The 26859-nt window shown below is 43.6% G+C and overlaps 1 protein-coding gene across 2 annotated transcripts in view; it reads left to right on the top strand.

Moving 5' to 3' along the window:
- The window catches only part of fnip1 (folliculin interacting protein 1), a 90033-nt gene extending 65507 nt beyond the window's left edge, over nucleotides 1-24526 (top strand). For both annotated transcript variants that reach the window (XM_055643269.1, XM_055643270.1), the window contains 10 exons: nucleotides 171-306; nucleotides 3244-3445; nucleotides 4480-4562; nucleotides 8152-8298; nucleotides 10576-10745; nucleotides 13198-14554; nucleotides 20740-20908; nucleotides 21477-21677; nucleotides 22648-22763; nucleotides 23170-24526. In XM_055643269.1, coding sequence (XP_055499244.1) covers nucleotides 171-306; nucleotides 3244-3445; nucleotides 4480-4562; nucleotides 8152-8298; nucleotides 10576-10745; nucleotides 13198-14554; nucleotides 20740-20908; nucleotides 21477-21677; nucleotides 22648-22763; nucleotides 23170-23248 — 2660 coding nt within the window. In that variant the 3' untranslated portion in view covers nucleotides 23249-24526. The remainder of the gene's footprint in view (nucleotides 1-170; nucleotides 307-3243; nucleotides 3446-4479; nucleotides 4563-8151; nucleotides 8299-10575; nucleotides 10746-13197; nucleotides 14555-20739; nucleotides 20909-21476; nucleotides 21678-22647; nucleotides 22764-23169) is intronic.
- Nucleotides 24527-26859: the final 2333 nt, after the last annotated feature.

Here is a 26859-nt window from a genome sequence, read left to right as displayed (position 1 = left end):
TTTTGTTGTTTTTTTCCCAAAAATATACAGATAGTTTTTGGATCTGCATTGGGATAGGACCAATGGTAATTAGCTTTGCCTCCTATTGAACTGCAATCCCAAATTGATTTGGGAAGTGTGTAAAGCGCTGCTGCTTAATGCATCTCTACTTTTGCTCATCTTTTCTGCAGCTTCCCTGAGCAGCCTGCTGATCACGCCCTTTCCTTCACCAAGTTCCTCGCTGCCGAGTAGCTGCGCGAGCAGTTACCACCGTCGTTGGCGGCGTAGTAAGAACACCAGCCTTGAAAACGGAGTATTCCCCAGGTGGTAAGTGTGACATTGTTCAATCGGAGAAAGAAAGAACGAAAGACAAGTCAAGTCACATTTATTTATACAGCACATTTAAAAAACAACTCTCGTTGGCCAAAGTGCTTTACATTTGTTATAAGAATAACACAACAAAACAAACTACATACATATATACATGCAGCCCTCACTCAGAGGACGTCAGGAAAGGCTTGGGAGTATAGATAAGTCTTTAGTCTTGACTTAAATGAGTCGATGGAGGGGGCAGTTCTGATGGGAAAGGGGATGCTGTTCCACAGTCTAGGGGCTGCAACCGCAAAGGTGCGGTCGCCCCTGAGCTTATGCCTAGACCGTTGGATATTCAGCAACCCCAAGTCGGCCGATCTGAGGGGCCTGGAGGTGGAGTGGGTGGGTGAGAAGACTTTTTATGTAGGTGGGGGCAAGCCCATTGAGGGCTTTGTAGACAAAGGCGTATACAACCTGTCTTGTAGGATCTACTGAATCCCACAACAAAAAGCAAAGAACAAACGACACTTAGCTGAGCTAGGCGCCTTGTGTCACGTTTATTCCAGAAAGCCCCTTTTACTTACATTGTCATAACCCGTGTGCAGTTAAGGCCAATTAGTGCGTGTGACCTTGGAATTGTTACTGAGCTCTTGTGGCTGGACCTTCTCGTGAGGTTGCTAGCGAGTCGCCAGTGGCTGTGTTGAAAACCAACGTGGGTATGAAGGTGCCACATCTCCCCCCTCAGCCACCGAGTGATACAAGATGGCGGCTGCCTGGCTTTGTCCTGCCCCGTAGCGGTCTGGTGGGTTGATTTTACGTCCTGATCTTATTTGGTACTACAGTGTGGGAGGTCTTTGACAGGATGTGTTGGGGTCTTGTGACTTTGCCGGTTCGGTGGGTGAGGCAGTCGGTTGGTTCTCGACGTATGCTGGCTTTAACCGGTCGACGGATACGGTGTTAGTTTTTCCGTTCCGATAGATCACTAAACCTTTGGGTATGTGTTGGATGACTAGGGTAAGGGCCATCGTATGAGGTCAGCGGACGGCGCTGTGTCGGACCAAAACGTGTGTGCAGCGTTGGAGTTCAGCAGGCACGTTGACCATTGAGGGTGTTGGCCTGAGGAGCTGCATAGTTTGCCGTGATCGATCGATCGACATACCTGTTTGGATCATAGGATCTATCTGTCGGGGGGGGGGAGTGGTTCGACAAATTTGCCGGGCAGCTTCAGAGTTGTGCCGTAAACCATTTCCGCCGACAAACATCCTAGGTCTGCCTTCACCGCCGTACGAATGCCAAGCAGAACCAAAGGCAACCGTTCACTCCAGTCCTAGGCTTCTCCTGCAGCTGCCAGAGCGGCTTGCAACTGACTGACAGGTGTTCGAATCCAGTTCGTACCCAAGAGGTCGGTTAGTGTTTGAAACAGCGCAAACTCGAATTGCGCTCCTCTGCCCACGCTTGTACGCGCAGTGTATGTGAGCGGTTGGCGATCGGTATAAATAGTGAAGGGACGGCCTTCCAACAGATGGCGGAAATGCTTGGCGACGAGGTACATGGCCAAAAGTCCTCGCCCAAACCTACTGTAGCTCATCTGAGTGGGTGATAATTTTACCAAAAAAAAATGCCAGAGGCTCCCACCTGCCATCGAATCGCTGCTCCACGATGGCTCCCACGGCGTGAAAATAAGGCGTTGGGCCCCTGATGGACCAGTATAGTTGCGTTAGCGGCGTTGAAGGCTTGCACTGCATCCTCGAGTAAACAGAACGGTTTATTTGAAGACTCAAACAAACGACAACGAAACTTAGCTGAGCCAGACACCTTGGGTCACGCTTATTCCAGAAGCCCCTTTTACCTACATTGTCACCAATCATAACCCATGCAGATAAGGCCAATTAGTGCGTCTGACCTTGGAGTTGTAATTGAGCTCTTGTGGCTGGACCTTGTCGTGAGGTTGCTGGCGAATGGCCAGCGGTGACGAGCTGTATGCCAAACCAACGTGGGCGTGAAAGCGCTACAGTCTTCTCAGCAAATGATACGATACAAAACTATCAGGAGACGCATCAACAAAGAAAGTCGTGCTTTGCCTTCTTTACTACACTCGTATCCAAAACTCAAGGCACTACCATAAACCAGCATCTGCAGTTCTTTCCTCTACACCATATCTTGTCCATCTTGAAATTAACCAAAGCTGGACACAAAATGCTGGAGTAATTTGGAGTTCGTGAGGAAACAGGAGCACCTGGCGAAAACCCACGCAGTCACGGGGAGAACGTACAAACTCTGTACAGACAGCACCCGTAGTCGGGATCAAACCCGTGAGTGTCACTGGAAGTCCAAAGGATCTGCAGGCTTGTAGGTTAATTGCCCACTGCAAATTTTCTTCATTGTACGTGGGTGGTGGAATAATGGGACGTTACTGAGGGAGAGCAACAGGTTGCAATGAAATAATTGGGGGCATATGTGTAGGAAGGAACTGCGGATGCTGGTTTATACTGAAGATAGACACAAAAAGCTGGAGTACCTCAGCGGGTCAGACAGCATGTTTGGAGGAAAAGAATAGGTGACATTTCGGGTCGAGACGATCTCATAGAAATATAGATAATAGGTGCAGGAGGAGGCCATTCGGCCCTTCGAGCCAGCACCGCCATTCATTGTGATCATGGCTGATCGTCCCCAATCAATAACCCGTGTTTAGTTTAGTTTAACTGACTGAAAACGTCATCTATTTTTCTCCAGGGATGTTGTCTGACCTGCTGAGTTACTCCAGCTGTTTGTGCCTATCATAATTGGGCTGGTCCCTGCGCAGTCGACACTAATGCCGTTTTTTTGTTTCCAATCTCTTTTGTGACTACATTTCGCCTGAAGTTAGATTGTATTTTTGATATTTCCTCTATGTAATTGATTTAAAGACATCCGTCCGCTATTGTGCTCAAGAAAATCGATGTTGTCTTGCAGGTCCGTGGAGGAGAGTTTTAACATGTCAGACGAAAGCTGCAGTTCCAATCCTTCCATTGTTCGGAAAAAGAAGATTGCCATTGGCATCATATTTTCACTGTCTCCGGTTGAGGAGGAGAACCACAAGTTTCATGAATTCTTCTTTGCTCATTTTCCTCTCTTTGAGAGTCACGTGAACCGGCTGAAGTTTGCTATTGAGCAGGTACCAGTGTGTGACGTCCTCCTGCTAATTGTGAAGTGGCAATGCATGCTTTTAATCCTTTTAGCTTAGTATTGTCATGTGTACCGAGGTATAGCGAAATGCTTTTTCTGGTGTGCTATCTACTCATCTTCTATTTACTAAAACAAAAAATAATTTTCCGTCTCTCATTCATGTCCTTACCACTGTTTTTATCCTAACTCCATCTGGTCATTTCTCTCCCCCCCCCCCCCCCCCCCCCATCTTTTCACATACTTTTGTTTTCCCTCCTTTCCGCAGCATCTTAAAATTAGCTTAAGTTTTGTTTTAGGTTGGTTTGGCTTATTCTTGTCACGTGTACAGTGAAAAGCATTTCTGTTGCTATCCAATCAGTGAAAAGACAATACGTGATTACAACCAAGCTGTCCACAGTGTACAGATACACGATGAAGGGTAGAACGTATAGTGCAAGATAAATTCCAATAAAGTCTGATTAAAGACGGATCAAAGGTCTCCAATGATGTAGATGGACGGTCAGGACCGCTCTCTAGCTGGGAAGAGGACGTTTCTGTTCCCTGTGGCGAAAGTATCTTTAGCCATCTGTTATAGCACAGTCCTGAAAGACAGTAACCGGCTGAAGTTACCATTGTACGAGAGGAATGGAACCATGAATGGAACCTAACTGGAACGCTTTGGCAATGAGACATTTAAAGAGTGTAGGAAGGAACTGCAGATGCTGGTTTAAAGTGAAGATAGACACAAAAGGCTGGAGTAACTCAGCGGGTCAGGCAGCATCTCTGTGCACTGACATGTAAAGAGACTCCACCGCCATTCATGTTAAAAAGTGAAACACACAGCCAGCCCACCCTCTCACGAGTATCGTATCCAATGTGTAGCTCTTTATACATGAGGTATGAGTTAGAAAGCCGCTGAGCAGTGTTAATAGATTGATCGGAAATCTTGCAAAGTTTTGCATTCCCATATAAACCCCTGGACATTTAGTGAACAAGTGTAATTTGTTTGGGCACCCGACTGAGAGTTTGATTTCTTCTTTCCAGGCGATGAAAATGCGAAATAGAATTTCTGAGACAAACCAGCGTGTCGGTTGCAACAAGATAGTGGATGCTTTAAATGAATTCAGGTGAATATTTTAATAATACGTTTATGTACCGTGTGCACTTTGAAAATAGACGCAAAAAGCTGGGGTAACTCAGCGGGTTAGGCAGCATCTCTGGAGAAAAGGAATAGGTGACGTTTCGGGTCGAGACCCTTCTTCGGACAGAGTCAGGGGAGAAAGAAATGGGAGATATAGGCGATGATGTGGACAGGTATAGAACAAATGAATTAAAGATATGCAAAAAAAGTAACCATGATCAAGGAAAGGTGGGGACTACGAAGGTCCAGTGTTGGCTGTGGCTAAATGATAACGAGTTATATGAGTGAAACTCGACAGGATGACAGTGAAACTAGTATGATGACTAAGGTGGGGGCGGGACAGAGAGAGAGAGGTTTATTTTTAAAGGTTCTGTTTGCTGCAATCACTACAGAAGTCCTGCTTAAAGATACATTTCCTCTGAAATTAGCCAATGCAGAATTTTAAAACTGATGATCCTGAAATAATTAACTTTTGCATTTTCGCTGCCTCCTCCGTCTCTGAATAGTGCAAGGTCTGCCATTCATCAAAGTCGGTGAAGTGTCCAAGTAGTAGCACAATATAGGGCGGCACAGTGGCACAACTGGTAGAGCTGCTACCTCACAATGCCAGAGACCCGGGTTCAATCCTGACCTCGAGTGCTGTTTGTCTGGAGTTTGCACGTTCTCCCTGTGACCACTTGGGTTTCCTCTGGATGCTCTGGTTTCCTCCCACATTCCAAAGACGCGCAGGTTTGTGGGTTAATTGGCCCTCTGTAAATTGCCCCCTAGAAATAGTCATAGAGTGATACCAGTGTGGAAACAGGCCCTTCGCTCCAACTTGCCCACACCGGCCAACATGTCCCAGCTACACTGGTTCCACCTGCCTGCGTTTGGTCCATGCCCCTCCAAACTTGTCCTATCATAGAAACATAGAAAATAGGTGCAGGAGTAGGCCATTCGGCCCTTCGAGCCTGCACCACCATTCAATATGATCATGGCTGATCATCCAACTCGGTATCCTGCACCTGCCTTCTCTCCATATCTGCCTGATCCCTTTAGCCACAAGGGCCACATCTAACTCCCTCTTAAATATAGCCATTGAACTGGCCTCAACTACCTTCTAGTGTGAAGAGAGTGGATGGGAAAGTGAGATAACAGAGCTAATACAATGTGATTGATGATCGGTGTGGACCATGGGCTGAAGACCTGTTTCCATGCTGTATCTCCAAACTAAACTAAACACAACACACTAATAAAGCATTCAATGTAAAACTTCAATCTATAATGGACAATAGTTTACACCTGTTTAGTGATTTTGATTATCTAAGTTTGGTGAACATCAAAATATGTTATCCTATGGTTCAAATTGAAAAGTAATGTTGAGAGATTCATTGATAAATTGATGCTTGTATCATTGATGTTCTTAAACTTATTCAGAGTCTGAAATTACTTGAGCTTTTCAATACCATATAACATATAACAATTACAGCACGGAAACAGGCCATCTCGACCCTTCTAGTCCGTGCCGAACACATAATCTCCCCTAGTCCCATATACCTGCGCTCAGACCATAACCCTCCATTCCCTTCCCATCCATATAACTATCCAATTTATTTTTAAATTATAAAAACGAACCTGCCTCCACCACCTTCACTGGAAGCTCATTCCACACAGCCACCACTCTCTGAGTAAAGAAGTTCCCCCTCATGTTACCCCTAAACTTCAGTCCCTTAATTCTCATGTCATGTCCCCTTGTTTGAATCTTCCCTACTCTCAGTGGGAAAAGCTTTTCCACGTCAACTCTGTTGACGTGGAAATACACAAAGTGATTTCTAACCTGTATAATAGTCCGACTTTATTTGTTCAATATTCATTGTTCTTTCGATCCTTGGACTCGCAACAGGTGGTGACATTCAGAGCTCTCTTGTGGAAGATGATTGTGTTGTGTTATGCAGGCTCTATTCAAGGCAACTGATCTCAGGGCAGGATATGATATTGTCAGTAACTTATTGTACAGAGAACAAATTGGCTGTGAAAAAAAAATCTTCATTTTGCTGAAGTCTGGAGTAAGACAAAACCAAGCTTGATAAATCTGGGTGGCCCAGCAGTAGAGCTATTGCCTTTCAGCGCCAGAGACCCGGGCTCGATCCTGACTACGGGTGCTGTCTGTAATGAGTTTGAACGTTCTCCCTGTGACCCGTGTGGGTTTTCTACGACATTTTCGGTTTACTCCCACACTCCAAAGACGTAGAGGTGTGTAGGTTAATTGGCTCGGTGTAAATATAAAATGATCCCTAGTGTGTGTGGGGGAGTGTCCATGTGTGGAGATCGCTGGGCGGTGCGGACTAGGTGGGCCGAAGGGCCTGTTTCCACGCCATGTTTCTAAACCATAATCGCTACAAATGCATCCAGCATTTTTAACTAGGATCAGTTACTAGTCGAGGGTTCTTCTGAGGTCTTGTCCTTGAGGCAGAGGCTATCTAACTGCTGTCACAACTACTGTACTTACACAAGTCCTTTGCTGCCAGTGCTATTTATAGGCAATGAATTACTATCGCTCTTTGTAACTGCCAGCAACCTTTACAACTGGAAATATTGTTGTGAACTACACAAAACTGTTCGGACGTTTGTTCGGACTCTGTGGCTTGGCCATCTGGATAAGTTGCTGTAGCAAGTACACTTGTACGATTCTCCTAAGATTCTCTTCAGTTTGTTAGTCCCGATTGTAAACAGGAAAAAAAAAAAAATCAATTTTTCATTTTGAAGTGAAAGAATTGCTGCAGCTGTGGAGAACACTACTTTGTTTTTGGATGCAGACTAAGTTGCCTGAGATCTAAAGTTCCTCGCAGCTGGTCATGTGTGCGATGGTGAGTGCCAGGAGAATTTGATAGCTTTCAGAGGACTGTATATCATTTGCAGTTGATGCCACAGACTGTAAGAATAGAAAGCAGCGTGTTGCTCAGTGAAATCTAGTCGGCCTTCTCATCACCACAAGTGCATGATATGCTATATATTTGGGCAGGCTTGGATACTGTACTCTCCTGATGTGTCTCCAGCAGTGTAGCTGCAGCAGGTTTTGTTGTTGTATTCAGCCTGGGATGAGGAAGGATAATCTCTGACTAGTTCTCAGGCCTTCGGTGCTGGGCCCATTGCTGTTTGCCATCTCTGTCAACGATTTGGAAGAGAACGCACATATCATGTTTGCAGATGACGCAAAAGTGGGTGGCATTGCAGATAGTGAAGAAGGCTGTCAAAAATTACAGCAGGTTCTTGATCGGTTGGGCAGGTGGATAGGAATGGTTGATGGAAGTCAACACGGAAAAATATGAGGTGTTGCATTTTGGAAAGTCTAACATAGGCAGGAACTACACAGTGAACAATAGGGTTCTGGGGAATGTTGTAGAGGGAATTGAGGAGTGCAGGTGCATAGTTCCTTGAAAGTGGTGTCACAGCTAGATAGGATGGTCAAAAAGGCTTTCCACCACGTTGGCCGTCATCATTCAGAATGCCTTTCTCAATAAAAACTTGATTTGTTCACATTGTAATAACTTGACCATTTTTTTCTCTCCCTTGCCCACGCCTTCATCCCAAATTAGGACAGCAATACTTAATCTTTACACAATGCCCAGGATCTCAGAGCCTGTGTGGTTGTCGATGATGTCGGGGGCACCAGAAAAGAACCTCCTTTGTCAGCAGCTCATGAGAGAATTTGCATTATTGATGGAGCAAGCTTCAAAGAATCAGTTAAGTATTGAGAAAATTGTTCACGCCTTTTGATAGAAGTAATGTTTATAGGGAAGAAGCAAAACAGTTGTGGCTTAGAGTGTGGCACGGTGGCGCAGCGGTAGACTTGCTGCCTGACAGCACCAGAGACCCGGGTTCGATTCTGACCACAGGTGCTGTCTGTACAGAGTTTGTACATTCTTCCTGTAACTGTGTTGGTTTTCTCCGGGTGCTCTGGTTTCCTCCCACACTCCAAAGACATACAAGCTTGTAGGTTAATTGGCTTCTGTAAAGTGTATATTGTCCCTAGTGTGTAGGATAGTGCTAGTGTATGGGGATCGCTGGTCAGCATGGACTCAGTGGGCCGAAGGGCCTGTTTCTGCACTGTATCTCTAAAGTCTAAATTATTGCTTTCAAACGTTTCTGTTGAACATTCAACATCTCCGCAAAGAAGCTGGTAAAAGAGAAGCTAACTTTTTCCCTCCACCTATTGCAAGGTAGATGGACATTTGCTCTTTAGCTGTAGCTATAACCTGTAGCTATAACTTCTCCAGTGCTTTTAACACCATCCGGCCTGCACAGCTCGTGAGTAAACTGACGAAGATGCCGGCGGATGCTCCATTGGTATCCTGGATCACAAACTAAGTGACTGGACGACCACAGTCTGTCAGGCTACAGAACTGTGTCTCGGACACTCTCTCCCTTCCTGTTCACCATCAACACCTCGGACTTCAGATATAACTCGGTCTCCTGCCACCTGCAGACGTTTTCGGATGACTCTGCAATTGTGGGCTGCATCAGTGAGGGGAGAGAAGCGGAATATAACGGTGTTGACTGACCCCCACCCCCCACCCCCTCCGATCCTTGTACATCCCTAATCCTTTCCACTCATCGCTTTAATTTCATGTTTCATGTATCTTGTGTTTTATGACTGTCGGCAGATCAATTTCCCTCCTGGGATAAATAAAGTTCTATCGTATCGTATAACTTAAAGAATATAACATGTCATTATATGTGGCCACTTTTTTTTGTAACAACTTTTGAATTGTTTGATTCATCAAAGCTCCGTGGTTTTAAAAAAGCAATCGTGTTTTTAATTAATTTGTGCTTCATAGTAATGTGTAATAGAATGACCGGGCAGGGGCTCTACTGCAATCATCACTTACAACGAAGTGTCCCGCTGAGTTACTCCAGCATTTTGTGTGTGTGCTCAGTGATGGAAATGTGTGGTGGCAAAACTGGACTCTGCCTCAGTCCAATGGCTCCCCTGCTCCATCCAGTGGTTGGGCAGGGAATTGCACCTTAAAGACGAAGAAGTCCATCACTTCAAGCAAGTACAGGAGGTCTGCTGGAGTAACTGGGTGGGTCTGGCAGCATCTGTGGAGGGATGTGGATGGTCAACTTCCTCTTTTTCATCTGGGGGAAAAAAAGATTGAGATTTTTTTTTAACAGTATGCTGGCATGGTGGCCCAGCAGTAGAGTTGCTGCCTTACAGCGCCAGAGACCCGGGTGTGATCCTGACTACAGGTGCTATCTGTAAACTCCAGAGTTTGTAAATTCCCCTCCGTGACTTGCGTTAGTTTTCTCCGGGTGCTCCGGTTTTCTCCCACACACCAAAGACGTACGGGTTTGTAGGTAAATTGGCTTTGGTACAAAATTGTGTGTTGGATAGTACTAGTGTGCAAGGATTGCTGGTCGGCATGGACTGGGCGACCCAAAAGGCCTGTTTCTGTGCTGTATCTCTAAACTAAACTAAACCAACTATCCATCATCTCCCCTTGGTTGTTTTGTGTGTTGTACACTGACCCAGATCCAAGCCACTTACTAACTTGGCTCTTTGAAGAAGGATCCTGACCAGAAATGTTCTCTGTCTATTTCCCTCTCCAGATGCTTCCAGCCCTGCTGTTTCTTTGCTAGTGACTCACTGACTGACTTGGCTTTTACTGGTTTTGCATCGACAACATGGAGCTTTCTTTATGATTGCAGAGGTTTATTTTGGATTACTGATTCTGAATTTCAGGAGACCAAGCAAAAAAAAAAGTTCTTCCACAATCTGTCTGTTTTTGTGGGGCTTCTTGACTCTCATATGGTCTGGAGTAAAATTAAGGGAATGCAATTAACACCTCTTCTATCATAGTCTCTCGTCGAGATGATGCCGTGATGTATTTGTCAGGTGTTTATATTCTTTGTTGTATAAAGATATACGATGTGCTTCTTATTAAATGCACAAGTTGTGTATATGTTGGTGTCTGTGATTTATCCGACTGATTTAAATCTTCATTTTGTCTTTGAATCAGATTTCTACCGGCCCTGATCACCGCTGTGCTCACCAATCATCTCGCCTGGGTCCCCACGGTTATGCCAAATGGTCAACCACCTATTAAGATTTTCCTGGAAAAACATTCCTCTCGAAGTGTTGATATGCTTTCAAAATCCAACCCCTATAATCCTCTCTGGGCCCAATTAGGTATGTTCTATTCGAAAAGGTGCATTTGCTAGTTGGACAATCAGTAACAATTGGCGTGTTTGATGCTGTACTCATTTTCATCTGTGCAAGCAACTCATCCAAATGAACAGTTAAGTACTTTAATAGAACAGTATAGCACAGGAACAGACTCTTTAGTGTATTTTATTGTCACATGGACTGAGGTACACTGAAAAACTTTTGTTGTGTGTTAACTGGTCAGCGGAAAGTAAATACAAGATTACAATCGAGCCATTCACAGTGAACGGATACACGCTAAGGGAATAACATTTGGTGCATGATAAAAGCTAGTAAAGTCTGATCAAAGATAGTCCGAGGGTCTCTAATGAGGTAGATTGTAGCTCAGGACTGCTCTCTAGTTGTGGTAGGATGATCAGTTGCCTGATAACAGCATGAAGAAACTTTCCCTGAATCTGGAGGTGTGTGTTTTCACACATCTGTTCCTTGTGTCTGATGGGAGAGGGGAGAAGAGGGAGCGGCCAGGCTGCGACTCATCCTTGATTATGCTGCTGGCCTTACCGAGGCAGTGTGAGGTATAGATTGAGTCAATGAAGGGAGGTTGGTTTGTGTGGACGTCTGGGCTGCGCCAACAATTCTCTGCAGTTCTTTGCGCTCTTGGATGGATCTGCTCCCAAACCAAGCTGTGATGCAGCCCGATAAAATGCTGTCCATGGCGCATCTGTAGAAGTTGGTGAGAGTTGGTCCACAGTGTCTGTGCAAATATGATACCAACACCAACTCTTATCGACCTGCAGGTGAAACGCATCCCTCCATGTCCTGCACGTCTACATTCCAATCTAAAAGCCTCTTAAATGCCGCTATCGTTTCTACCTCAACCACAACCCTGCCAGTGGGTCCCAGGCATTCACCACCTGCTGTTTAAAAAAAAAAACCTTGCTCAGCACATCCCCTTTAAACATTGCCCTCTCACCTTGCAGTCATGCCGTCCAATCCTTGACATTTCCATCCTGGGGAAAAAATCTGACTCTACCCCATCAATGCATCATAATTTTTTATACTTCTACCAGAATGGAAAATCTAATCGAGTGGTCAAATATACAGTGGGCCTCATGATTTGTTGAGCTTGCAGTTTAATTAGTTCTCCTTTTCTGGGTCCACCCAGGTTGTCTACGTTTGGGCGACTGGTTTGATCAGCCATGATCATATTGAATGGCGGTGCAGGCTCGAAGGGCCGAATGGCCTACTCCTGCACCTAATTTCTATGTTTCTATGTTTCCTCACCTCGAGAGGGGATACTGTTTCTGCAACCCGATTTATAAGGGTCCTGCGGGATAGTTATAGAGCTGATGTTTCCTCCCCCTGTGGTGTCTACAACCTGTGGGTACCACAACAGTGCAGCTGGTAGAGCTGCTGCCGCCTCACAGCGCCAGAGACCCCGGTGCTGTCTGTGTGGAGTTTGCATGTTCTTCCTGGGACCGCATGGATTTCCTCCGGGTGCTCCAGTTTCCTCCCACATCCTAAAGACGTGCGGATTTGTTGGTTAATTGGCCTATGTAAATTGCCCCAAGCGAGTTTGGGCAGGTTAACATAAAACTAATGTGAAATGGTGATCGATGGTCAGTGTTGACTCGATGGCCTAAGGGCCTGATGCTATGCTGTATCTCTAAACTAAACAGCATTCGTAGTCTCAGAATCGGGGATCAGCCAATCAAGACTGCACTGAGAGAAAATGCCTTCATTTAGTGTGTTGAATGCGGCTATGAAGGCTCATTTGCTGCATATATTTGAGACAATTCAATGGTTTTTTAGATATTAAGGGATAGATTTTATTGTGGGAAAGTTGTGCTGAGATAAAAGATCACCATTGACCTTACTGCATGGTAGAGCAGGCTGGAAGGCTATTCCTAGTGCTTTTATTTCTCGTATTTCTAAATATTGACAATTAAATTGAATCTTGAATCTTGAATATTGATCAAGGTAAATTGTGCACTTAATTTAGATGTGGAAAGTAAACCATTAGCTGTGTGATTGAGAACCAAGATAGGAACTAGTGTATAATATTTAAAGTTCTATAGCTCTAATTGCTAAAATGTACTATGAATAAAACTTTCCATTTAATTAAAAAACCACTATGAAAAGATATTTTATTATACCTCAGGTCAAACTGTTTTCTCGGTATCTACATATCATATTTTGGGTTTTTGTAATATTTATGATTTAAATTAATTCAATATGCACCGTCAAACATTTATTCATTAACATACTGACTTGAACAGAGTGCTTTGTGGTAGTTTTGGTAGAATTGGTAACTTTGATCGGGATCTTTTGCTAAACATGGGAAAATAACTCATTCAAAGCATTGTTTATTCTAATCGTTTGTTTATTCTAATCAAGACATCTTCAATTCTCCACCTCCCCTCTCCCCATTTTAAAATGTTCTGTCCTAACGTTGATCCATTTATGTTTGCCACAGTTGATCTGCACGGGGCGATCGGTTCGCCCGTAAGGCTAGCGCGGACCGTGGTGATCGGCAAGCGGCAAGAATTGGTTCAGCGGCTGCTTCACTTCCTCACCTACTTCATCCGGTGCTCGGAGCTGCAGGAAACCCAGCTGGTGGTGGAGGGCGAAGGCGATGGCGACGTGAGCGAGTCGGTAATGACCACGTCGCTGGAGAAAGGGGAGGTGGAAGAGTCCGACTACGTGGTGGTCACACTGCACCGGAACAAAAGTTCCCTTTTCCCGACCATTTTGCAGAACCGGGACGCCCTGTCGCAGAACAATACTCTGGGAACTCATCAGTGCAAGAAGTGCCCCCTTCACCCCGGAAAAGAGAGGCTTGATGGTACTGGGCAGGAAGAGGCGGGAGGTTCAAGTGATTCATCGGTAAGCTCCCACAGAAACTTGTGGGAAACCAGTGGTGGTCCGAGTAGCTGCGTTGAAACTCTGCCAGCCCTCTGCAGAGCCGACGCTGTTCAGCAACACAAGGAAAGCGCGCACTCGCTGCAGGAAACCAAGACTGAAATGTTGCTGTGCGTCCGATCCGCTGCTGTAGACCAAAGCCTCGTGGTAGAACCTGCCGTTGAGAAACAGCCTCCTGATAAGCCTTCGCCTCCTTCCATTCCCTGCAGTGAAAACCTTCTCCAGAGTTGTCCCAGTTCCATCCAAAAAGTAACTTTTCAGATTGGCGAATCTCTCTCGCCCGACTCTGACACGGAAGCCAAGAGAAACGAGACCCACCAGGCACTGCAGAAAGGCCTTGAGGAACTTAAACAAAGAGTCCAGGAAGAGTCGGTGAAGAGAACTCTGGGCCAAAGCAAAACCAAGGACACGTTGTCCAACACACACAGTTATGAATGGGATCCTTCGCACGAAGGAAGCATGAGTCTATTTGACGAATATTTCAACGAAGATAATTTAATAGAAGCAAAGACCATTGATGATCTCCCCAAGGAAGAACTGCAGGAAGTTGAGCAGCAAAATATTGCAGTACAGGGACTTGGTATTCAGGACACGGAGCAGCAATGTGGCACGAATGGGAGAACTTGTATTTGCACTTGTAAAATGTATGTGATGGACTTGGAGTCCCATCCACTGAGTTCTGCTGAGCAGAACACGAGAGGCAAGACCTCTTTACATAACTACTGTGCAAGGGATCGTCCACAGAAACAGGGCCCGCCCGTGGTCGAGTGGGACATTCCCAGGAATGAAAGCTCGGACAGTGCCTTGGGGGACAGTGAGAATGAGGACGCGGGCAATGAATTACCCAAGCACAGTAACTACAGCACAGAGCAGGATGACTGGTTGGAGCAGATAGAGATACCGTTTCCTGAGTAAGGCCAAACATTTTGTTGCACTGACCCAGATAACCTGGCAGTAAATTTCGATGCGCCTGTTCTGTGTGTTGTGTGCAGCGCAGATCCGAACAATCGGATACGATGTGTTGAGGGGAGTTAAGAAGAACTAAGCTTTTGAGCTTGTGGTCGGAAGGGCAGGTTGTGATGGAGATGGCTGGTCTGGTCAAGACTGTTTTATTGTTATATGGTCTGAAACCGAACAATAACATTCTTACTTGCACCAGCGCAACAGATTTGCAAACATAGTACTCCGTAAACATAATATATAAACAACAACAAAACTATAAAATTAAAAAAATCATGAATAATATATAGACAGAGACACACACACACGCAAATAGTGCAAAGACAAAAGATAATGCCCCAAAGTCTACGTAGTTCGGAGCTTATTTAAAGGTTGTGGTGATTAATAGCCTGATGGTTGCAGGGAAGAAGCTGCTCTTGAAACTGGACAATTTTCAGACTCCAATACCTTCTTCCTGATGACAGGAGTGAAATGAGAGCGTGGCCAGGATGGTGTGGGTCGCTGATCATGTCCTCTAGTGGGAAATTGGTCAGAAATCCTCTAAACACACGCTGCTGAGTGTCTGTGTCCAATGAAGTCGGAGTCAGCATCATAATATTCCTGCCTTCCCTTTTAAGCTGCTGCATGCAGTTCATCGTGCAACATTGGTCGAATGGGTAAAGAGGGGCAGGCAGCCTTGCCCTTTATGGTGTGCAGTTCTGGTCGCCCCATTACTGGAAGGAGGTGAAGGCTTTGGAGGGGGTGCAGAGGAGGTTTACCAGAATGCTACCTGGATTGGAGGGTGTTAGCTATAAGGAGAGGTTGGGTAGACATGGATTGTTTTCTCTGATGAGTCAAAGGCTGAGGAGAGACCTAATGGAGGTTTAGAACATGAGGCATAGGTGGTTGCCTGGAAGTGGTGGAGGCAGATATGAGAGTGGTGTTTACGAGTTTATTTTCACGTGCACAGAGGTACAGTGAAAAGCCCCCGTCCCACCGTACGAGGTGATTCACGAGTTCTCCCGAGTATTCCCCTGGTTCGAACTTGGAGATTGTCCGTAGCGGGTCCGTAGGAGTCCGTGGATGTCTTGTAGCGGCTCGTAATGCTAACGGTAGGTACTCGGGACAACAGGTAAACTCGTGACGTTTTTTCATCCCTGTAAAAAATGTCCACGAGTAAAAAAAAAAAGTACTCGTGATGAGGAAAATTGTTACTTTTTACTCGTACGAGCCGCTACGAGACATCCACGAACTCCTACGGACCCCCTACGGACATTCTCCGAGTTGGAATAGGGGGAAACTCAGGAGAACTCGTGAATTACCTCATACAGTGGGACAGGGGCTAAATGCTTTTTGTTGCGTGCTGTCCAGTCAGCAAAAAGACTATACATGATAACAAACAAGCAGTGCACAGTGTACAGACCCAGGATGAAGGGTGTAACATTTAGTGCAAGATACATTCATATTAAAGATAGTTTGAAGCTCTCTAATGAGGAAGATGAGGAAAATGGGAGGCCTGGACCTCTAGCTGATGAGAGGAGGGGTCAGCAATCGTTGGATAGACAGATGGATATGCAGTGGGGGGGGGGGGGGGGGGGGGGGGAGGGAATATGAAGCATTGTAAGCAAAGGTGATTCAGTTTAATTTGGACCACAGATATTGTGGGCCAAAGGGCCTGGTGCTGTGTTCTACTGTTCTACGTTCAATGCAACATGCATGGTTCTCCGCTTATAAACTGTGAGGCAGTTCTCGACACTTGGCAGCTCTAGAAATGTGCAGAGATTAATTAAAAGTGCTGAGACATTTTACATCAGTTTATGAATCTGATTCTGAATAATATTTCTCCACAGTAACGGCTGTTAATTTTATTGCTGGGTCAAGAGTAGCTATAAATGTGGAGATAAAACTTTATAATGGGTAATCATTGACTGATGATTGAATGGCGCACAGATGCAAGGGATTTCATTATTACTGAGAGGCAAAGTTCACCGGCTGCAGTTTCAGCAAAACTAGTTGGCATTGGGCAAGAGTGGCACAGTGGTGCGGCGGTAGAGTTGCTGCCTCACAGCGCCAGAGACTTGTATTCAATCCTGCCCTCGGGTGCTGTCTGTGCAGAGTTTGCACGTTCTCCCTGTGAACGTGTGAATTTTCTCCGGGTGCTCCCACATTACAAAGACGTGCAGGTTTGCAGGTTAATTGGCCTTAAATTGCGCAGAGTGTGTAGGACATAGAACTAGTGTATGGGTGGTGGATGGTCGGCGTGGACTTGAAGGGCCTGTTTCCATGCTGTATATCTAAACTAAGTGCACTTTTAGTTTAGCTTGGAGATACAACATGGAAACGCCCACAAAGTCCAGTCCGAGATTTGATCATCCTTCACACTGGATCTGTTATCCCACTTCCTTATCCACTCCCTACACACCAGGGACAATTTACAGAGGCCAATTAACTTATAACCCGCACATCTTTGGGATGTGGGAGGAAACCAGAGCACCTGATGGAAACCGACCAGGTCACAGGGAGAACGTGCAAACTCCACGCAGACAGCACCCGAAGTCAGGATGGAACTTGGGTCTCTGGCGCTGTGAGGCAGCAACACTACTGTGATGGCAGGCTCTTGAGAATGAGTGTCATGCTCTTTGCAATAGTCAGTGCTATTTAATTGGGGCGAGACGTAGTTTGATATATTCATGTGCGGCTACAGAATTGCTATCATCTCATCTCAATGCAGTGAGTGCAGTTAACAATTCTCATGGGAAACCATCATAAATAAGTAAAACAGTACTTTAGAACGGGGGCAGAGTCTTGTTACTTGAGATTTATTATCTTAGAGGTTCTACAAATCACAGGTTGAACATTTTGTATATTTTACACGATTTATGACATGGACATTTTTTGTTTATAATTTTGTATTTCCACTTTGCTACAGGCCCGTGTATTTTGAACTTCCCAGCGACTAACTAACATATCACTAAACATTATATATTGCATGCCTAGAATGGTACTAGGGTGTATTTTAATGAGCATTTTGCAGTACTCCTGTTCCAATAATTTTCAAGCACAAGATGTTCTATTTCACTGTTCAAAATAGAACTTGGATTATTTTGGGAAAGGCCGTTTATTGGGTGTCTCTTTGCTCATAACTCCTTCAGTAGATCATTTATATTAGTAAAACATTTCCTAGTAAGCCAACCAACCCATAGCTGTGCATTTAGAGTGATACAGCGTGGAAGCTGGCCCTTCGACCTAACTTTCCCACACTGACCAACATGTCCTATCTACACTAGTCCCATCAACTTGCATTTGGTCCATATCCCTCTAAACCCATCCTATCAATGCACCTGTCTAAATGGTTCTTAAACGTTGTGATAATCCCTGCATCAACTACCTCACGTGGCAGCTCGTTCCACACATCCAGTGCTGCTTAAACTATTTCAGTGTCATTCACCCTTGGGAGTCTTCATCACAAAATTTCATTCACCCTCGACCAAATTTTCTTGTGTTTTTTGGTAATTTTCGTCTTATTCTCCCTTGAGTATAATTTTATATATTATTTAGTCACATGAGCAAAAAACATCAATTAAATCATTTCTTAAGTATTTATTTAATTCAACTTTTTGATCATCCTAAAAGTATGTAAAGAAAACTAGGAGTGAAAAAAAAAGTTTAATTACCACTGGAGTTGGAAAATCATTCTATTAAAATTATTAAAAAAAACATTCCAACGTCTAAACACTGGGCTTCAACCCCATCCTACCCTTTCGGGCTTTGATTACTGCAGTTTTTTTTCTTGGAAAACTAGCTCAAAAAACCATGCAGCATGTAAACTGGCAACAAGAAGTAAACACAAAGTAGAGTTACAGTTCAACAGTTGCTTACAGCGATCCTCCAGTGTTGCCATTTATACATTTCTGATCCCACCAGCTCGTCTGGTCTTCCCTAAAAGGTTATAGTACAGTAAATTTGGGAAATATCCTGCTACTTTGAAATTAGAAAACCATAGGTAGAGCGAAAAAACATATCAAATATTCAGCTCCGCTGCCATTAAAACCAATAGGAGCTTACTAACCACATTAATTTTTAAGTATAGAAATAAATATATAAATATCTGAATAAATTAAGTAATTCACCCCTCTAGTTTCATTCACCCCAAAATAATTTTCATTCGCCTTTGGTGAACCATTCACCAGTCTAAGAAGCACTGCTGTCCATCCACCACTCTTTATGTGAAAAAAGTTACCCCTCATGTTCCTATTAAATCTTTCCCCCCCTCACCTTAAACCCATGTCCTCTCGATTCCCCTACTCTGGGTAAGAGACTCCGTGCGTTTACCCGATCTATTCCTCTCATGATTTAAAACACTTTTGGGTGGTAACAGGGTTAAATTTTACAAATGATTTACAGATTTGTTTCCTGCTTGATTACATTCTGAGCTGAGCAGGAAAACTGTACAAGGGAGAAGGTTAATTGAAGACAGAAGAATTTCAGATTGTTTTCCCCATATCCACCACCTCAACCCTGAACCTGACGTATTATTTTTAAAACACTTGGCTTGCTGTATTATCTTGCATCAATTATGAAGATCTTGCAAATGTTGTCTCAAACACAAAGCAAGTATTATCACAGTTCTTCCCTTCCCTCCCGTACCACCCTCTCCCCGGGCACTTTCCCTTGCAACCGCAAGAAATGCAACACTTGTCCCTTTACCTCCCCCCTCAATTCCATTCAAGGACCCAAGCAGTCGTTCCAGATGCAACAGAGGTTTACCTGCATGTCCTCCAACCTCATCTATTGCATCCGCTGCTCTAGATGTCAGCGGATCTATATCGGTGAGACCAAGCGGAGGTTGGGCGATCGTTTCGCCGAACACCTCCGCTCGGTCCGCAATAACCAAGCTGACCTCCCAGTGGCTCAACACTTCAACTGCCCCTCCCACTCCATATCCGACCTCTCTGTCCTGGGTCTCCTCCATGGCCAGAGCGAGCAACACCGGAAATTGGAGGAACAGCACCTCATATTCCGCGATCCTGGAGGCATGAACATTACATTCTCCCAATTTTGTTAGTCCTTGCTGTCTCCTCCCCTTCCTCAGCTCTCCTGCTGTCTCCTCCCATCCCCCAGCCTTTGAGCTCCTTTTTTCTTTCTTCCTTTCCTGTCCCCCCCCCCCCCCACCCCAATCAGTCTGAAGAAGGGTTTCGGCCCGAAACGTTGCATTTTTCCTTTGCTCCATAGATGCTGCTGCACTCGCTGAGTTTCTCCAGCTTTTTTGTGTACCTTCAAGTATTATCACAGACTGTGTTGTACCTTGAATGGCTTCAAAACTCTTAAGTTCCTAAGTTATAGGAGCAAACCTAGGCCAATCGTCTCATCAAGTCTACTCTGCCTTTCGATCATGTCTGATCTATCTTTCCCTCTCAACCCCATTCTCCTGCCTTCCACCCATAACCCCTGACACCCTTACTAATCAATCTCCACCTTAAAAATATATCCATTGACTTGGCCTCTACAGCCATCTCTGTGGCAATGAATTCTGGATTCACCACCCTCTGACTACAGAAATTCCTCCTCATCTCCTTTCCAAAGGTGCTTCCTTTTATCCTGAGGCTCTGGCTTCTGGTCCTAGACTCTCCCACTAGTGGAAGCATCCTCTCCACATTCTCTACAGGCCCGGATAGAGTGAATGTGGAGAGGATATCTCCACTCATGGATATACCTGATCAGACCTGCGTGATTTGAAGGTACATTGTAAGATTTCCAGCAACTCCTTTAGTGTAATGCCAGATCATGATTCCCAAATCATCTCCATTGACTTTCCCCGAGTCCTCATGTTTTTCTTGAACCATGGTTAAAACAATGGAGAAATATTAATCTCCAGCGGCATCAGTCACAGATGTCCATTTTGATCTTTAATGGGCCCGATAACTTCCCTTACTATTTTTGTACCATTTTCTCTTAATGCACATACAAACTCTTTGGTAGGAAAGAACTGCAGATACTGGTCTAAATTGAAGGTAGACACAAAATGCTGAACTCAGCGGGACAGGCAGCATCTCTGGATCCCAAGACGTCACCCATTCCAGGGATGCTGCAGCAACTAGTATAACCATGAAAACAGATTTCACTTTAAATTTAATTGTACCTTTTCTCTCCCATGTAGATCAAATCCAATTGAAATAAATAGCAACAAACCCAGCATGGCAAACTTTGGGAGGTCTCTCTTTGGTGGATATTGTCCTCATTACGTGTCAGACTTTGTTCTGCACGGTACGGGCAGCGATGAGAAATTGAAGCAGTGCTTGCCAGCGGACCTAACGCATGCAGTTCAGGTACGTTGTCCATCATGAGTATAGCTCTGTTCAACTCATTTCACAACATCTATTTCAAGTAAAACTATTTGGAAAAAGTGCCTCAACTACCTCCTCTGGCAGCTCGTTCCATATACCCACCACCCACTGTGTAAAAGGGTGCCCCTCGGGTTCCTATTAAATATTTCCCCTCTCACCTTAAACTCCTGTCCTCTGGTGCTTGATTTGTCTATTCTGGGTAAAAGACTCTGTTAATTCACCCTGTCTATTCCCTTCATGATCTTATGCACCTCCATAAGATCACCCCTCATCCTCCTGCGCTCTGTCACCATTTCTCCTGCCATTTAGCTTTGACTCTGCACATCATTTACGAAAGACCACAAAACTGTCAACTTGGAAGGAAAGCAAATTACAGAATAATAAAGCAAACTGCACAATTATAATTGTGCTCCATGTCTGAAGGTAGTTGAGATGGGGTTGGCCACTGCAGGTTTGCTAGGATGCTGATTTTAGAAATGCATGATGCTTGCTATTCAATTCTCCAAACTAGAGGAGGCATTAACCATGCAATGTTATATTTCCTGCGCAGCATCCCGTGTTGGATGAACCCATAGCAGAAGCCATTTGCATTATCGCAGACTTGGACAAGTGGACAGTGCAGATTGCAAGTAGCCAGAGACGGGTTACAGACAGCAACAAGCTCGGGAAAGAAGTACTTGTATCCAGTTTAGTATCAAACTTGCTTCATTCCACCCTGCAACTCTACAAACTCAATCTGTCTCCAAACTTTGTGAGTATTCAGGACCAGGAAGAGCCTATTATTTTTTTCCAAATGTATTCATTTATAAAATAAATGGGATGATGACACTGATAATTCTGAAAAATAGAAAAACCTCAAGACCAACGTAGATGGAAAAAATGTAATTTATAGTGTAAATAAAACTGCATTGGAAATAATCTCTTACCCAGGTACCTCGCGTTTTACAGGTATTTAATTTAGTGTAATTGAAATAATGCCCTTTGTCATTTAATAACAAAGCATGATTTACACGCTTGTAATTTTGGAATCATGCGCTCAAATTTACTGCCGACAGCGTATTCCGTACATGTTTAATTCATGTGATTTTGAATGACTTGCTGCTTTTCAACAATTAACCTCTGTGTATCTATTGAATTCAACTAAAATTAGCATGATGGGGGTAGATTCTTTTCACTTTAGAACTCGTATTTATACCATGATGACATGAAATTTGTTTGTTTAAACTTCAGTTCACTTGCCTATCTACTAACATATTAAAGCCCAGTTTGTAATGTTATGGGGCAGGCAGAGTTATTACCTATATCATTACTGCTTTGGATTATGCTCACAAGCAAAGCAGCCAACATAATCAAGGACCACTTGCATCCTGGTCATTTTTATCTCCCCTCTTTTGTTGAACAAAAGCACGTACTGTCAGATAAAAGAACCACATTGTCACACTCCTGAATAAACTTGCCATATGCCAGGGATAAATTCCCCATCTTTCCAACCTATCTCATTATGGTTTTGCAATTTATTTTTGTTATTTTCACTTTTGTACTACCTGATATACTTGCATGGTATAATTTGCTTGAATAGCACATACAAGCTTTTCATTCTTATTACCAATACCACTGCCAAGTATCTTCACAAATTAGTTTTTAATTGAAAAAATGACTTTGCATGATTTTTTTCCGTGCAAAATATTGTTCTAATGTTGATTTTTTTTTCTATTATGTAGTGTATAATGCACCTTGAAGACAGGTTACAGGAACTATATTTCAAAAGCAAGATGTTGTCGGAATACCTTAAGGGCCAAACGAGAGTACATGTGAAGGAATTAGGCATGGTGTTGGGGTAAGGTGTTTTAATCTTTGACTCTTGATTTATCCATGTCATTTATCCAACTAATGGCATGTAGGCCTTTATAACAAGATGAGTTGAGTATAGGAGCAAAGACTGGCAAGTGATGGGTGGATACAGGGGGGGGGGGGGGGGGTTGCAGATAGTTGGAGTAAGTACCAATGGCTAGAGGTGAAAAGGGAGACAAATGGGTGTCATATAAGGAGAGAAGAGGAGTGAAATATAAAGCCGAAGAGATGGGGAGAGGGTAGGAAAAGGGGGAGGAAAAAGGGGAAATTAGGGACTTAGGGGATGGGAGTTGAACAACCGAAGATGAGCGAGGTGAAGAAATATGCAAATATCTCATCTAGTTTGCTTTCCAGCACTCTTATTTTTAAAGTACTCATGTTTTCTATTATAGGATTGAATCAAGTGACTTGCCCTTGTTGGCAGCTGTGGCAAGCACCCACTCTCCATATGTGGCACAAATATTGCTTTGAGTTTTTCAATTGCCAATTTTGTTCTAAACAATTGGAAAAATAAATGACTGGCACAGAATGGAAGACAGCACCAAATTATTTACATTTTCCATGCTTGGAATCCCATATCACTGTCTTTAATGGCAAATCCCTCTGCATGAAAATGTCATGGAAGAAAATCACGCTGATGGAAGGACAAGGACTCTGCTACAGAGCAAAATGGTTGCTTTCTCAACACTGTTAGAACTGCCTACAGTTTCGGATGGGGGAGACCAAAAAGGGATGGCAAAATATTCTTTGAGTTGAAACAGTACTTGAACAACCAAGAGCAAGAATTTTCAGCTTTTTCTTCTGATTTAATCGAGAACTATGATGTTGCATGTATGGAAATCTTTTGACTTCAGAGAAGTCGGACTAACTCCTGTTTTTACTGAACCTGCACATGTATTTGCGCATTTTTATTTTTTGTACTCCATGGACAGAGTATTTGGAAAGAAATGTTTTGTATGTTTACTTTTACAAAAACCCACTTAAGAATAAACTTCCAAAAAAAAAGTCTGTTTTAATGTTTTAAGTATATATTGATGTAACTGACAACAATTGAACAATGCTAACCATTGCCTTTAACTAGAGGAATTGTGATCTGTAATTGCAATTGCTTCACTTAAAAAAAATATATAAACATTGATGCATTGAATAAGTTGGGTAAAATCACACTGGAACGATCAGACGCAGGTTTATAATTTCTATCAGTAACAGTCCTTCAGACAGGTGATTTGACCACAACCAATCATTTAAACAAAAAAGATTGTTAATAGGGAGGGGAATTAAATGCTGTACTACCTCGGTTAATTCTGCTCCAATGGATTTATCAGACTCAATTCCCCGCTTTCTAGTTTAGCTGGATTTTATCTGTAATGCGTCTACTAATATTATTCATGATGTTCGGTTAATGGTGCTAATTGATGCAGCACAGTAGCATGCCCAGGCACTGGCCCCGACTGCTCGTGGATAGAGCTCATCAGAGAAGAAACTAGGAGTGGAAGAAAAAGAAGTGCAAATGTAGAAACAAAGAACTGCAGATGCTGGTTTATGCCAAAGATAGACACAAAGCGCTGGAGTAACTCAGCGGATCAGGCAGCATCTCTGCAGAACAATTATTGGTGAGTGAAAGGATCTACTGTTTGCATCCTTCATTATTACCTCTTGCCCAGCCAACAATGGGCCATTGTGGGCTCCACCCTCATCTGTTGCGGCACTGCCTTGTTCTGGCCTTTTCTTACCTCCAGTTCCCTCCCCTCTGCTCCCCGTTTGCTATGTCGCTCTTCAAGGGAGATGCTAAATGCATTTCGTTGTCTCTGTACTGTACACTGACAATGACAATTAAAATTGAATCTGAATCTGAATCTGAATCTCTACTTTCATTCTGAAGAAGGATCCCGACACGAAACATCACCCACCCTTTTTCACCAGAGATGCTGCCTGACCCGCTGAGTTACTCCAGTACTTTGTGTCTATCTAAGAAGTGTATATGTTAGCTTTAAAATTTTGAGATCGGGACATCATCTTCAACATGGGATTTTGGATGTGGGTGGTTCAATGCGTTCCCACTGGGTCATGTGAACACAAAACACAGCGGAGACAATCATATTTTCACCTCCAGTGAATTCTGTGCATCATCCTAACTACATTAATTTTGTTAATGGTATTTGTCAACATTTTTATAATATAGTGATTTCTCTGAGACTTTTTCAGATCCTCAGTGCCAACGAGGTAGAGGATGGGTTGGGATGTGGGGAAGGATATCATTTAGCAATCCAGTCGACCACCATTATGACAAGTACAGTCGTATGCAGACACCAAACTTAAAATTATCCGTACACTCTAAAAATAAAGAATTAGTTACTGGCTCATTCATACTTTTGAAATGGACTTCCAGTTTTATTGCACTGGAGTCCACTCCATCTCTGTGAGGCAACACATTATCTGTGCTCTTTCTTTATCTCACTTCTGTTTTTGACCTTGGAAGAGTGAAAGACATTTAGAGAAGAGCCTTTTAGTGCTTATAACAGCACTAGGGTAAGCCCTCCTTCCAGTCACCACTATGGAAAGCAAGAACTGCAGACGCCAGTCAATACACACCATTTGCTGTCTTAGTCAAGATCAGAATGTAGAAAACACGGGGGAAAGCGATGAAATATAAATCCTAGTTAAGAAAAAGGATGAGGGCAAGTTAAAAATTAAGAACGCCTTTTTGAAATATCGCAATGTTACTGAAGTACAGAAGTAAATATCTTTGATATATTGCTTGGAATTTATCCTGCATTGTGTTCTAATGAATTGATTTTGTTAATATAATTGCAGTCAACCTTTCTACAATATTTCCTATGATCAAGGCTCACAATTAAAACCCCTGATGTTTTTTTTTTGAGGTAGCAATGTACATATTGCAAGGTACGATTTAGAGAACCAAAATTAAAGTTTACTTTCGTAAGGGACACTTGGATTGTTTGGAAGGAATACTATAGATTTCTCATCCTCTACTAGTCAAAGGCATAATGTTTGTACAAACACAGCTTTTCATGCAATATGGTTTTAAAGTCTTAAGGGAGATTTTGTGTAATTTTTCAAATAACTATTACAAGGTAATTTCTAAACAATTGCGACATGAATGCTGAGTTTAAGAGCGGGATATCATTGTATTTAATTTTGTCAATTGTAATTGTCTTTTACAGTATTTTTTTATTTATCTGTCTCAAATGGAAGTTATTGTCTACACTGCACAAAACGTCCAGGACATCCTGTAAATATTCTTTCTTTCAGTGTGCACTATGTATTAACCATTTGTTACTTTTGGAGAATTCTGTGCAATAAATAAGTGAAGGAAAAAAAAATGATGCTTGGTCATTTGGCCCCACTTCAGTTTTTATTTAATGCAGACTGAATCTCTGTCTACTGTTTGAGAAACAAATTGAGGAACTGCAACTTGCTTTTCGGAATGTTCCCAAAAGCAGTTATCACTATCGTTTTAACAGCAATATTTGTGGGGATCAAAGTTTGGGGAAGGTCCTTGCGAATTCCAGTGGGTCCCGGAACTGCAAGATCCACTTTGCATCAAGTTTCATTGACTCCAAATTAAATCTAATGCCCCCGTCACACTTAGGAAACCTGAACGGAAACCTCTGGAGACTTTGCGCCCCACCTAAGGTTTCTGCGCGGTTCCCGGAGGTTTTTGTCAGTCTCCCTACCTGCTTCCACTACCTGCAACCTCCTGCAACCTCCGGGAACCGCACGGAAACCTTGGGTGGGGCGCAAAGTCTCCAGAGGTTTCCGTTCAGGTTTCCTAAGTGGGACAGGGGCATAAGGTCATAAGTGATAGGAGCAGAATTAGACCAATCGGCCCATCAAATCTACTCTGCGATTCAATCATGGCTGATGGAAACATAGAATATAGGTGCAGGAGGAGGCCATTAGGTCCTTCGAGCCTGCACCGCCATTCAATATGATCATGGCTGATCATCCAACTGATCTATCTCTCCCTCCTAACCCCATTCTCCTCCCTTCTCCCCTATAACCTCTGACACCCAAACTAATCAAGAATCTATCCCAGCCTTAAAAATATCCATGGACGG

The sequence above is a fragment of the Leucoraja erinacea genome, chromosome 11, assembly GCF_028641065.1.
Source record: "Leucoraja erinacea ecotype New England chromosome 11, Leri_hhj_1, whole genome shotgun sequence".
Taxonomy (NCBI): domain Eukaryota; kingdom Metazoa; phylum Chordata; class Chondrichthyes; order Rajiformes; family Rajidae; genus Leucoraja; species Leucoraja erinaceus.
This window is presented reverse-complemented; position numbering and strand designations above follow the sequence as displayed.